This window comes from Diabrotica undecimpunctata, chromosome 1 (genome assembly GCF_040954645.1).
Source record: "Diabrotica undecimpunctata isolate CICGRU chromosome 1, icDiaUnde3, whole genome shotgun sequence".
Taxonomy (NCBI): domain Eukaryota; kingdom Metazoa; phylum Arthropoda; class Insecta; order Coleoptera; family Chrysomelidae; genus Diabrotica; species Diabrotica undecimpunctata.
Window position 1 is genome coordinate 155,866,629 of NC_092803.1, and position 13,614 is coordinate 155,880,242.

General features: G+C 34.0%; 1 protein-coding gene across 2 annotated transcripts in view; it reads left to right on the forward strand.

Annotated features, from left to right (window-relative positions):
- LOC140432414 (transmembrane protein 272-like) overlaps positions 1-13,614 on the forward strand; it is a 31,950-nt gene that overhangs the window by 2,680 nt on the left and 15,656 nt on the right. The window contains exons 3-5 of one of the 2 annotated variants that reach the window (XM_072520303.1): positions 2,875-2,997; positions 3,775-3,915; positions 5,474-5,524. In XM_072520303.1, the coding sequence (XP_072376404.1) occupies positions 2,875-2,997; positions 3,775-3,915; positions 5,474-5,524 (315 nt within the window). Of the gene's footprint in view, positions 1-2,874; positions 2,998-3,774; positions 3,916-5,473; positions 6,821-13,614 lie in introns of those variants that run through there. The other variant, XM_072520302.1, reaches the window with a different exon arrangement.

Genomic DNA, 13,614 nt, shown 5'->3' on the forward strand with positions numbered 1-13,614 from the left:
CGAAAATTAAATGGGTATTATTGTTACGTCCCTGGTAGACAGATTATATGTATGCTGAAAATAAAAATCGTGGAAGAAGAAGAGGGATGGGAGATATGAGATATTAATTGAACTTAAGAAGGCATTACCACTTTAAAAATGATACTTTCTAGAAGAGTTTAAAGTTAATAAAAAAATTATGCCAAATCACTTTGTTACAAATTTGTTTTTGACAAAGTTCTATAAAATAAAAAAAGTAACTCAAACAGAGCTAAAGTCTTGTTTGCTCAAATGATTCTAGCTGAAAATAAATGCATCGTGATTGGGGCAGAAGAACTGACTTATTAACAGATAAAGTAACATCAACCCCCGTGGAAAGCAGAGTTGAGGCTAATAAGAGCAGAGGTTAGCTTCCATTTGATCTAAAAGTTCTATTGTTGCTCTAACAAGAGCTGAAGAAATTATCCTTTGATAAAGAGGTTGCACTATAAGAGTCTATATTTACAGACTAATTACCTTCATCCTTAAAATGTTCTGTTACATCATCTAATGAGGAGAAAACTGGATGGACCTTACAACGACAATCCAGCAAAGGGAATGACAACATAAAACTAGCAACATGATAATAATACAATGTTTGTATTTTGAGAATGATTTCCGAAGTGGAAATTGAAACATCAATAAACATACTTTAACCTTTAATTGTGGCTTATTCCCATTTAAATAGTAATTACTTTAAAATGTCACAAGAAACTAGCTTCAGAACAATATGAAAATTTAAGTGAAGTAAATATTTAGACATTAAATTGGCCTCCTCACAGTCCCGACAGGAATCCTATTGAACACTTATGGGATATTGTCGTTAGACAATTAAGACTTCGTCAGTCCCTCCTTGCTTCCCTTCAATATATAGAAAGTATGGTTATTGATATCTGAAACACCGTTGAGTAAAATCAAATAGCCCGCTTAATATCCAGCATGCCTAAGCGATGTGAAGCTGTTATTAGAAGTAGAGGGGGAAACAGGTGATATTAGTCTACGTTATGTTTCTGTTTTTAAATTTTTATTGACTGTTGTTATTTTTTATTGTTAATTTAATATTGTTCCAGTTAAAACACATGTTAAAAAATAAAACAGTCTATTTTCTTTATTTTTAAAAATATTAGGGAAATTATAAAACCAAATGTTCGCAGAACATGAGACTACAACGTGATTTCGATGACTACCCATCCTTCTACCTTGTTTTGCCTACAGAGTGTCTCAAACTTATCATAAGAAAAACATTTACTTTCTTCCACCCGAAAAAAGCCCAAAAGAGAATTTTTGAGTAAACCTTTGCCAACAGTGTAACTACCAAAGAAAAAAGCTAAAATAATAAAAAAAATAGTGGAATTTGTTCACGAGAAAATCAACTATTAAAATAAGCATAATTTTTGATGGTGCAAAACTTCTACGGTCAAGTTTATATACGGAGTGCGGCAAAAGTCAGTTCCCTCTATGTAGTTTCGCATAACAGGTGTTCCCTACCTGTGTTGTCTTTCGCGTGTTGCTGTTCGTTGTGAGTGTCGGTGGGGTTTTGCGGTGCGTTGTTAGTAACGAGTTAAACATGCAGGCGGGCGGCAAGTACACGAAAGAAGAACGCGTTTTTTTACTAACTTCGTATCTGCGATTGTCAGCGGACTATGGGACTATTTTTTCCGAATCGTCCAGTACCATCGCGTTGTAATGTCACTAAACTGTACCGTAAGTTTTTAACGACGGGTTCCGTTGCAGACGCGCCGCTGCCTGGTCGGCCAGTAACAGTGACGACGACTGAGAATATGGAGACCGTGGCGCTATCTTTGGTCGAAAACGCAAACCAATCGAGTCGTAGGCTATCCAAAGAATTAACTATTTCCGATAGATCGCTTCGCCGAATGCTAAAACGCATGAATTATGTTGTGTATCGACCTCGTCTTATTCACGCGTTACACGAAGATGACCCTGAACGTCGCTTAGAATTTTGTGAGTGGTATCGTGGTTGTGTTGCGGATGACCCACATTTTTATCGTAAAATTTTATGGACGGACGAGGCAACATTTAAACTGAATGGCATAATAAATCGGCATAATTGCGTCTATTGGAGTACAGAAAATCCTCATGTTACCCTCGCACAAGAATTGAATGTACCAGGCATTTGTGTGTGGGCTGGAATCTACGCCGGTGGGTTAGTGGGGCCATATTTCTTCGAAGACACGGTAACAGGCCAAACCTACCTCGAGATGCTCGAAGAATTACGCGGTACGATGGAAGCAGATCCCGCCCTAGCCCACTACGCGCTGATCGTGCGTGAGTTTCTTGATGGGCACTTTGGTGACTGGATTGGCAGACGCGGGAAAATCGATTGGCCGGCACGATTCTGCGACCTCACGCCCTGCGATTTCTTTTTATGGGGTCTGCTGAAGAATAGTGTGTATGCTAGGCGACCGCAAACTCTCCCACAGTTGAAGACAATTATTGAGGAAGAATTTGAACACCTCCGTCAGAACAAGGCAATCCTCAACCGAACATGCCGTAGCGTTGCGAGCCGTTGTGAACGTTGTATCGAGGAAGATGGACACCAGTTCGAACATAAAGCTTAGATTTTTATATGCACCTTTGTAACCCAAATTTGCAACTTAATTAAACGTTTTGCATTTTCATTTTCCGATATTTTTATTATTATTTTTTTCCGTTTAATTTGCGACTTAATTAAACGTTTTGCATTTTCATTTTCCGATATTTTTCGATTGTGCAAATCGGGGAACTGACTTTTGCCGCACTCTGTATAATATGCCACTGACATGTATTATACAACTTAAAACAAACCTTATTTTATTAATAGTGGATTATTTACAATTATCTTGTATTTTTCAGTGGGCTGTACAATAATATTAGGTGTTACAATAGTTATTCCAATATGTATGATTGTCATGGGATCCATATATTTGCATGATTGTCCACAAGGAGAATACATTCCTGTTTATCTATTAGTAGGAGGTACAATTTTTTCCTAATATCTAGCATATTTATTAATAAACATTGTACAAAATAAGCTAATATTTGCCAATTAATAATAGTTATGATTTTGAGCTGTCTGTTTCTTGTCAATTGCAATTTATTTGCTTAATATTATGACAAAAAATTATTTATCAACCATAAGTATTGAACAAAAGTAGCAGAGGAAATTAGCATCAAAATAAAAGAAAATAAAACCAAATTTTTTTTTTGCAGCCATAAACCATCTAAATTCACAACTCGATTTTGAACAGACATAGATCATAGAAAAAACTCAAAATTTCAGTAAATAAAGCCACGTTTTTATTTTAAATGGGAAAATTTTTTGTAACTCATTTTAGAAGTAGATGGATTCATAGACGAGTATTTAAGATTCCTTGGACGGCTCACATGAATAATAATAAGTATTGAGAAGAGTCAGCAAGCATAGAGAATTGGAGATTTTAAGCAAAATACTAAACGCAGGAAACTTTTTCGTATGACAGAAGAAAGTGAAGCCTTTGCTATATTGATCGCCAACGTCAAATAATTTTGATATGACACATAAAGAAGGAATACTAAACAATCTACATGGAATGCCAACCCTCTGAATTTATCATCAGACGGCTAAAACTTCATTGTTGGTTTCTGCTCAGTATCTTCTGTTGCTTTCATTGGCATTTATTCGCTTATTTCTGACATGTCTTTATATTACTAACATTTAAATTACACTTTCACTGTTGACAAAGCTTTTCCTGTACATTTTGTGTAACATTGTAGGTATATTTGGTGTTGTTAAACAACTTTTGCATTTATCAGCGAGGGTGAGGCAAACAGAAGAAGAGAGACAAGAGGAAAATTTGCGACAATCACCAACACAGACGTTACTAAATTGTTTTATGTTAGGTTGGTTTATAATTGGTAAGTTATTTTATGTAGAAACACTTTTGGGTCCTGGGTGGGTACCTATAATTTTTATACTCCCATAAATCACCTTTTTTTGGAAGTGGGTAGATAAGTTCACTACTCCATTATTCTTCGTTTCATTATTTTCTAAATTTGTAAAAGGAAATAATGTCACATAAGGATATTACTTCTGTGTATGAAAGCTAGTCAGAAATGCCGTTCCTTTGTCCTATGGATTTAATATTCTTGAGATATTTGATCGCGTCCCTTACTTCCAGCATCGAAGGAGGTTCTTAGATATTGTGATATTGGTGTTTCAAGAGGGGCAATTTATTAATTTGTAACAGTCGGCTGCGCCGTTGCCTTCAGGAACTGTTCCGGAAAGAAAACGTCATCACCATTTTCATGAAAGAAAATCATCTACTTAGGACTGACACCATCATCAGGCGTGCAATAATGTTGAACCTTTCCATATCTGCCAGGGAACTCAAAAATAAATAATATCTTGATCTCCTTTAGAACGTTTCAATAAGAACGATTCGTCACCGGCTTCAGAAAGATCTAGCATTGCCAAGTCGACATGCTGCAAAGAAGCCCTTGCTTACAAAAGCAATGAAGAAAAAAAGATAAGCTTTTTGTAAAAATTATCGGCACTAGACACCTGAACAGTGAAAGATACGATCCAAAGTTCACAGTTAAAACGGGCAAACATCATGCAAGTATAGCAGTGCCCAGTGAGGGCAACTAACTATGTGAATGTTCTAGAACAATATTTGTTGAACTTTTGGGAAATTCACGAATGTGACTTCTTTATACACGATGCTCACAAGGCTAAGACAATGACAAAGTTCTTGAATGATCACAATATCAACGTATTGGAATGACCGGGTAACGTGCCTAACCATAATCCCATCGAAAAGTTTTTTATAGTAGGATTATGTCATTCTAATTTAAATCTAACACTGCAATTATGTATTGACATTCAAATTTTAAAGATAGACAGATGAATCTATTCCTTCACCTCCTTTAAATGACTGTTCATTTACATTTAAACTCCCCTGTAAACGTTATAAAAGTGATCAAAAGGAGCTTAATATATTTTAGATTATCTTATTTCTTTACATTTGAGTTTTAAGAAATCAGAAAAAATTGTAAAAAGCAATTTTGTATGTCTGTAAGTGACTAATCTTTCAACATCATAGCATGCTCTAATTGGTATTTTTTCAATCTTTAAATATTGGTTAAAAAAAGGTTATTGAGGAATTGAATCGACTCTCGCCAATATTTGTTTTCTTTATAGAACATCTTGTTTGTATATTTTATATAAATGTGAAAAAATAGATGGAAAGACGAGAGAACTCATGGTATAATGTTTGAACCTTACAGTGGGAGAGTTAACGCTTGTATACATTTTTCAGTTAATTCATTTTATGAGATGTAGAAGGAAAGCTTGAAATTATGCAAACGACATAAGATGTACAAAAGATTTTACTGTAATTCTAACAAATTATTTTTGTTCTATATGATTTTAAAGTGAGTAAACCTTTATCACTCATTTTTACCTTTTTTGTAGGTTCTGTTTGGGTGTATAAAGAATACGAACCAAACTACGATTCCTCACGGGGTAAATATTGCAACCAAAACCTATATCTATTTGCGTTTTGGTTAATAACTTCTGTATACATACTTCTAGGTGTTATAACAGTTTGTTTGTGTTCAATTAGCCTAGTCACGATAATTTTTCACACAGACCAAAGGGACGACAATGAAGTTAATGATAGATTTTGGTAAAGACTCGTGGAAAATCATAATTGTATCAAAAAAGTACCGTGTATGTTATGATGGCTTATGATGTACAGAAGCTTGCATTTTTTTATTGAAATATTAAGGAAGACGAGTCAATATCTGCCTTCTCTCAAAGGTCAAATAAGGAATATAACAAAAATTTGGTTATGGACATATATTTACTACATCCAAAATTTGGTATAAACGATCTCAGATATCGAACGAATAAATCACAAATAACTTAATACTAGGATATTCTCTAAATAAAGAATGTATAGTAATAACCAGGAAGATTATATACTGGAAGTATACTTTTATTTCTAGAACATTCTATTCTATAAGTTATGAGTATATCGTCGATATAATGTTGTAGCCTCTTGAGATTATTGATTACTCGAAATGTGGCTATTCTTAAATATAGTCGGACAACTGTGAGAATAGAGCCATGACTTTTGTAACGTGAACAAGGTTTTGTAATGTTTTGCATGCCAATATTTAGTCAATAATAAGAATTATATAAATCATATGCAAAGGTTTCCCAAAAAAGTTACGGCGACATATTTGTGTGTTTTGACCCATAAGTAAATCGTGACTCACAAGTGTGTCGCGAACATTTTTTGTCTATTAAAAATTATTAAGTATTTGTTGTGCTATTATATTAAATACAATATTTGACTTATAAATTGACAATTTGTGTCTGATAGATCATGTAAAGAATTAAAAAGAAGGTACAGTAGAATCTCACTAATATGGCACTATTAAAAACGAGAAGGTGTCAAATTATTGGAATGTTCGGATTACTGGATGTGTACAAAAATTCATAATAAATCAAATAAAATATTTCAAAAAGGGAATAGGTACAACGTTTTTATTTTTGTTCATGTTCTACACGCTTTTTTTTTATAACTTTCACATTTAACTAATTGCATGGTTTAAAATAATCCTTAATTGAGGTTTGTTGTTGTACAACTTGTAGTTGTAGGCTACTAGGCTTTCTTTTTCTTGTTATACTGATTCACATATTTCTTATCTGTCATAATTTGCTCTGTTTCTTCGGTCCCTTCAAACCAATAGTTTAAATCTTCACTTTTATTGAATCCTCTTTCTGATAAATTTTGAAACCGATCGGCAATAGGTAGACTATCTTCAGGATCACATTTTTCCGTTTTTTGTGATGCAGCAGTCATTTTAGTCCATACCTTTTTCCATGATGATTGGATAATATTTCGATTTATCGGTTGCAATGAAGGTTTGCAGTTTGGTTGTAGCAAGTTCGTTTGGATATTCCCATCACCTGATCTAATTCTTGTTCATTTGAGTGGTCTGAAGTATTGTCAAGTATGAGTACATCTTTTATGGGAAAGTTGGATCTCTTTATAAACTTTTTCACTTCTGGGATAAGACCATTATGGAACCATTCACTCAATAGCTCTCTCGTGACCCAACTTTTAAATTGGTTGTTGTACCAGATTGATAGACAAATGTTTTCGAAAGCTGTGGAATTTTTAGCTTCACCAATTTAGAGGATATGAACGTTTTGTGGCAACAGTCTCCAAAACAAACCACTTTCATCTGCATTATAAATTTTTTCAGGAAGAAGACCCAATGCTTCTACTTTGTACCTAACAAGATTTGAGGTTAGACCATATATTTAGTACAAAATTAGATCGATAGATAGATAGAGTACAACTCGGGGAAAATAAGTAAAGCCAAAGTTTAGTGCGCGTGTTGTCCGCTAAGTGAAACAAAAAAGGGGACAAAAAAATGTAAACAATGTTTGAAATTTCACGTGCTTGTTTCCCGTGATATTTACATGGAATTTTGTGAGTCTTTTTAAGTTTACAGTAAGATGCTCTCCTGTCCAAAAAATAATTATTTTTACTTATACGAGTGTATTTTTAATTCATAATTAGATAAGACATAGTTTTTGCCCAATGCATTGCATTGGGTTGAAATTCCAAGACAGAACATGTATTTTGGAGAATATTAAAGCCTATTATTAAATCCTGCCTACCATCTTTAATATTGAAATAAAATGACATCCTATCACCCTCTAAACTGGCTATAATACTGACTTAACAAGAGAGATGATGAAGAAGAAAACCGTCATCAAACAAGAATCAAAATTTAGGAGAAAATAATAATAAAAAATAAAAATCATGATCGTTCGCCTGGCGTACTTTGTACGATAATTAGTACCAACTCCCTGGTGCTCCCTGCTTCAATGCTGGAAACTACTACTGTGGGATTGTCACGTTTTCTTGTGCATAGAAGACACTATGGTGGGAGGTTACATAGGCGATCACCGTTGTTTGGAGTACTTTTTACGCCGCAGCGACCAGTTAAGGGTTAATAGAACTCTGTGGGTTTGACGCGACGGAGAGCATACGCGGTGTTTGGTTTAGGAACGACCGTGGGAAGCGCGAGCGGAGAGTGCTGGATTTTTGAACGTGTCGGTTTATTGAAGTGTCTGATTATTGAGATTCTACTGTAGTAATATATGAAGGCAAGATAAACTATTATATTTAATATATTTTTTCAGTACAATAATCGATAATTAAAAAAAAGAGTTTATTCTTAACTGTTAAAATATTGGTAAAGATTATCTACTCTTTTTATTAGAAATAAACCACAGTTATAATTGAAAATACAATGTCAGTTATAACATATTTTTAATTAAATATGTGGCTTTTTCTTATTAAATAAAGTAAATACCTGATACAGAAATAACACAAGAAAAGAATTTCAGAACCATATTGGTATAGGTTGTCCTCTTCGTACTAAAAGAATTGGATTTTTGGTTATAAACAATAGTAATTTATGTATACGAACTTAGAATCGTCTTTTAGGAAGAAGGTGTGTACGAAAAATGGCAAATGTGTGTATGCCTCCCAAATTTATTACAATTTTCTTTTCATACATACAGAGTTGGGATAACTAATGGAAGGAACCGAGTAAATATCTTTGAAACCAAAAAAGGCATATTGCATGAAACTTTGCATGCAAGTACAATGCATGTGATGCCATTTTTTTTTGTTAATACTCCATTTCCGGTTTCACCGGAAATACCCTCAATTTTTTTAATTTAAATGGAACACTCTGGAATTTTGCAGGTTTTAAAAGAACTTGTTATTTCTAATTCATATACATCAAGGTTGCTAGAACGAAAAATAAGTCACTTTATTGTTAAAAAATAGCTAAATTTATTTACTAAGACCAGTGAGAATAGTTATTTAAAAAAATAACTTCCTATGTTCAAAATGCTTGCAGTTCACATCCTGACAATATACATATAAGCCTATTAATAAATCCTTGAGGCGCTCTTTCCAAAACTTTTCCACGTATTAATTTATATTCATCAATAATTCTTTATCTCTAATCCTGCAAGCAACCAACCTGATTTTAGATAACTCCAAAGAAAAAAAATTTAACGGGTTAAGGTCCCGAGAACGAGCAGGCCACTCTATGAATCCTCTGCGTCCAATCCATCGATTTGGAAAATTCGCATTCAAAAATCTCTTTGTCGAATGCTTTCTGCTATCGAAAATCGGCAATAATTTTGGTGAAAAAAACAAAAAATCTTTTCTTCCTCAGATTTCCTTTTCAGGTCGCTGTTTCTAACTCTTTTTCATCACTCATTTCTGTCGATGGTGTCTTTTTCATTTAAACCTTTCTCTAAATACTAAAAGGACTGTGTGGCAAATCCTTTGCCATAGGCCTCTTGTCTATGAACTGTGTCGTATGCCTTTTCAAGATTTATAAATATCAAATGTAGCTCTTTTCTTCTCGCGGTATTTATCTATAAACTGTCTCAAAGCAAACAAGACATCCGTTGTCCTCCTTCCCAGCATAAACCCAAACTGTTTTTCTAACTTTGTCTTCCTCCTTAATCTTAGCTCTACAGTTCTCACCCAAATTTTCATCAAAAATTGGGATGGGAGGCACTATACCAAAAATTTTGTGGTAACTGGCCATTCTGTTGAAATGCAGGATTAATTTAAATATTTAGTAAATCTAAATACTCGAAACGTCAAGTTTCCGTCTATGAAAAATGTGCCTATAACCATTTTTAGACAATTCCTATTCAAACTTTAAACTTTTTTAGATGCTGGGTCGGTGCTTCATGAATCCAATGCTGATTCATATGTTGCCTCATCGAAAAACACTACAAAAGCTGCAAAATGTTCATTGTCATTTCAAATATCTATCAGTCGCAAACAAAACTCTATTCATTGGTCAAAATCACCGTCTGTCAATTCTTGAACCAATTGACCAATATACGGATGATACTTTCCATTTTCAATATTTTCCTTGTAACGTATGGTCCTAAAGTTTTGGGAAAAATTTCAAAAGCATATAACTCTGACCACAATAATCTTATATTTTTATTTAATTATTCAACAAGATAAGTTAACTATCCTTATTATAAATCAAAATTCAAATGACAGACGAGGGACCATTATTTTCGATTTGCCTAATAATTTCCCTGGCACGTTGCATCATCCTTTGGACGACTTTGGCGTCAATTTCTCTAATTTTTGTATATATGCGGCGTCTTAACTATTCTTGATTTTGTGCTTCCTATCCGTTATTATAGACTTTCCGACTTAACATTGCCCAGAACTCTTCAATTGGACGAGCCTGAGGTAGGTTGGGGGGATTGTCTGCTTTCGGTACAAAGGTAATGTTGTTAGTTTCGTACCAGTCCCTTTTAATCCTCGCGTAATGACATGAAGCAAGATCTGGCCAAAAGACTATTTGATCATTTGCATGATGTGTGTTCACAAACTGAAGCAATTTAGAGAGACATCTTTGAATATAAATATTTGCGTTTAAGGTTTCGCCTCGAACAACACCAATGTAGGGCTATGAGATAAAGCCAGCCTCAGAAATTGCACACCATACCAAAATTTTGTCCTCAAATTTTTTCTTACTTTTGAATTTTATTTCATCAGGTAAATTTTCGTATTCGTTCGTGTTAAACCCATCGTTACCCTTCATCTCAGAGTTGGACAAAGTAAAATATTTTTCATCGTCCATCACGATCAACTTTTTGACGAAATGCACTCACCTTAACGCGCGGCAACATCTCGGAATTCTCTCTAATTGATCCTCTTTGTATTTTGGAGCTTTCCTTCTTTTCCGGTAGATAATATTGTTACTCGATAGGGTCCTGTATACTGTAGTCTTTCCAACATGAAATCTTCTGGCCAATTTTCGCTGTGAGACCCCAATTTTGTTCTTAGCTGCTTCAATCAGTCTTGCCTCTCTTATATGGTTCAAAATCCGCGGTCGGCCACTTTTACGCAAGTTAACACATGGTATCCCTTCTTCACATTCTCTGATTGTGCGATAAATTGTCGATTTGCTTATGTTTTGATCTCGATAAATATTAACAATATCTCGTTTCGACATTCGCCCAACCATATTATAAACACCTCAACAAATATCAATTTTATAAGACATTTGGCAGAGCACAAACCAAAATATTCTGCTTTGTTTATTAAATGTCAATAACTGATGACATTTCAATTCCATGGCTTTCTTTGTTAAATGCATTTTGCTTCTCAATCAGACCAGGGAAAATTTTTCCCAAAACTTTAGGACCATACGTTATGTAAAATAGAAATTGATAACATTAGTATTGAACAAGTAATGGAAATAAAATACCTGGGAATTACACTGCCTAGCTACCTGAGACCTGGACAAAGAAGTGAGATATCAAGTACAAAAAGCAAATAGACTGGCAGGATGCCTTAATAACACTATATGGCTAAACAGATACAATAACACTGAGATGAAATCAAGAATTTATAAAGCCAGTGTAAGACCAATAATGACATATGCCTCAGAAACAAGACCCGACACAGCCACAACGCAAAGGCTACTGGGAACGGCAGAGATGAGAGTACTGAGAAGAATTACAGGAAATACGCTGAGAGGTCGAAGGAGAAGTGAAGACATTAGAAGAAAATGTAACGTACAGTGTATAAATGAATAGACACAAAATAGAAAAAAAGAATGGAATAACTACATAGGCAGAATGGGGGAGACATGTGTCGTCAAAATAGCAAGAAATAAGTCACCAATCGGAGTGACAACTTTCCATAGAGGTATTAATCCGCCAATGAACAAGCAGAATTGCTTATAAAGAGGAAGAAGAAGAAGAATATTTTCCTTATATAATGTCGACTTATACCATAGTTTAGCCCCATTTTTGTTGTAAAAGTTTGAGGTAATTCCTCTAAATTAATTGCATTATTTCGCCTAATGTATTCGTTCGTTGCGGTTCGCGGTGTTCCAGTTTTTGGCAAATTTTTGACCATTCCATTTGCATTAAAGATATTATACACTTCTTCGTGAGTGTAACACCCTCATCATTAATATTTCAATACAATCTTTTTCACTTAAATGAATCATTTTTAATAATAAACCATAAAGTTTGAGGTAATTTCTCTAAATTAATTGCATTATTTTGTCTAATATATTCGGTCGTTGCGGTTCGCGGTCTTCCAGTTCTTGGAAAATTTTTAACCATCCCAGTTGCATTAAAAATATTATGCACTTCTTTGTGAGTTTTAACACCATCATCATTAATATTGTTCTGAAGCTATTTTCTTGTGGCATGTTAAGGCTGTTTTAGCAGTTCAACCACACTGCGATTTGAAATGGGCGTATCACTTACTTTTCTACACTGCTTACGCCAGACCATCTTTACTCAGTGCCGCCGGCCGACGGGTAGTTTAATGACAACAAATACATTATTCTCCATTCAAATTAGTTTTAACACGAACTAACTGACCGTACGTTCATGAGATTTGACGTCACGAAGGCGATAACGATGAAACTAAGTGCCAATGATGAGTAACACGTTTCACTATTAGATTTCAGTATTTTTTAGCAATTTTCTTCAAAGTTGGAACACGCTTTTCTCGATTAGTACTGGACACAGAAAGGTGAAACAAAAATCAACGATTACAGAAAAAAAACTCTTTCAAGTAATGGGCGTAAAAAGTTTGGTTATAATAGAACGTTAAACAGTATAATCTAATTTTTCAACAGAAGTTTCAAAAAAATAAAAAAAGTAAAACCATCATTTTAAAGGCAACATAATTTCGAATAACGTGTCCAAATTTCGAGACATTTGGTCGGTAAATAACAGAGAAAACACTGTCCCTATGTTTTGGTGCACCGATAAAACAGCCTTAAAGTAATTACTATTTAAATGAGATTTCCGAAGTGGAAATTGAAACGTCAATAAACGTACTTTAACTTTTAATTGTGGCTTATTCCCATTTAAATAGTAATTACATCATCATTAATATTTCAATATAATATTTTTCACTCAAATGAACCATTTTTAATGTACAACTTATTTCCGTTAATTGGTTTGGCAAAAATTACAACTAGATAGTACTCGTATATTTCTTAATACATTGTTTTAATAGAAACAAAAACAGCTTGAGACATGAGTTTACAAATGTGGAACAGTACCGCCTACTGTTCAAATTTTTTTTGAAATTATTATTCTCATTGGTATTGGTAAATAAATTTACCTATTTTTGAACCTTGAACCTTTGAAAATGATTTATTTCTTATTTTAACAATGTTTTCCTACCAAACTTGTGTATGTATGAATTAGGAATAACAAGTTCTTTTACGACAGAGAGATACCCTGAATTAGGAATAACAAGTTCTTTTAAGACAGTTAGATTCCCTGAGTCCTCTACTGTTCAACCTAATTATGGATGAACTAATAAAAAAAAGTAAGAACTAAAAAAGGATACCAAATGGGAGAAAAACAACGTATGGTGCACCAATTTAATATAACCGCCAGAAAATTTAATATGTTAATTTCCCCAAAAAAGACAAAATGCATGGTTACAACAGCAAATTTACTAAGATGTAAATTGGAGCTGGAAGGTCAGA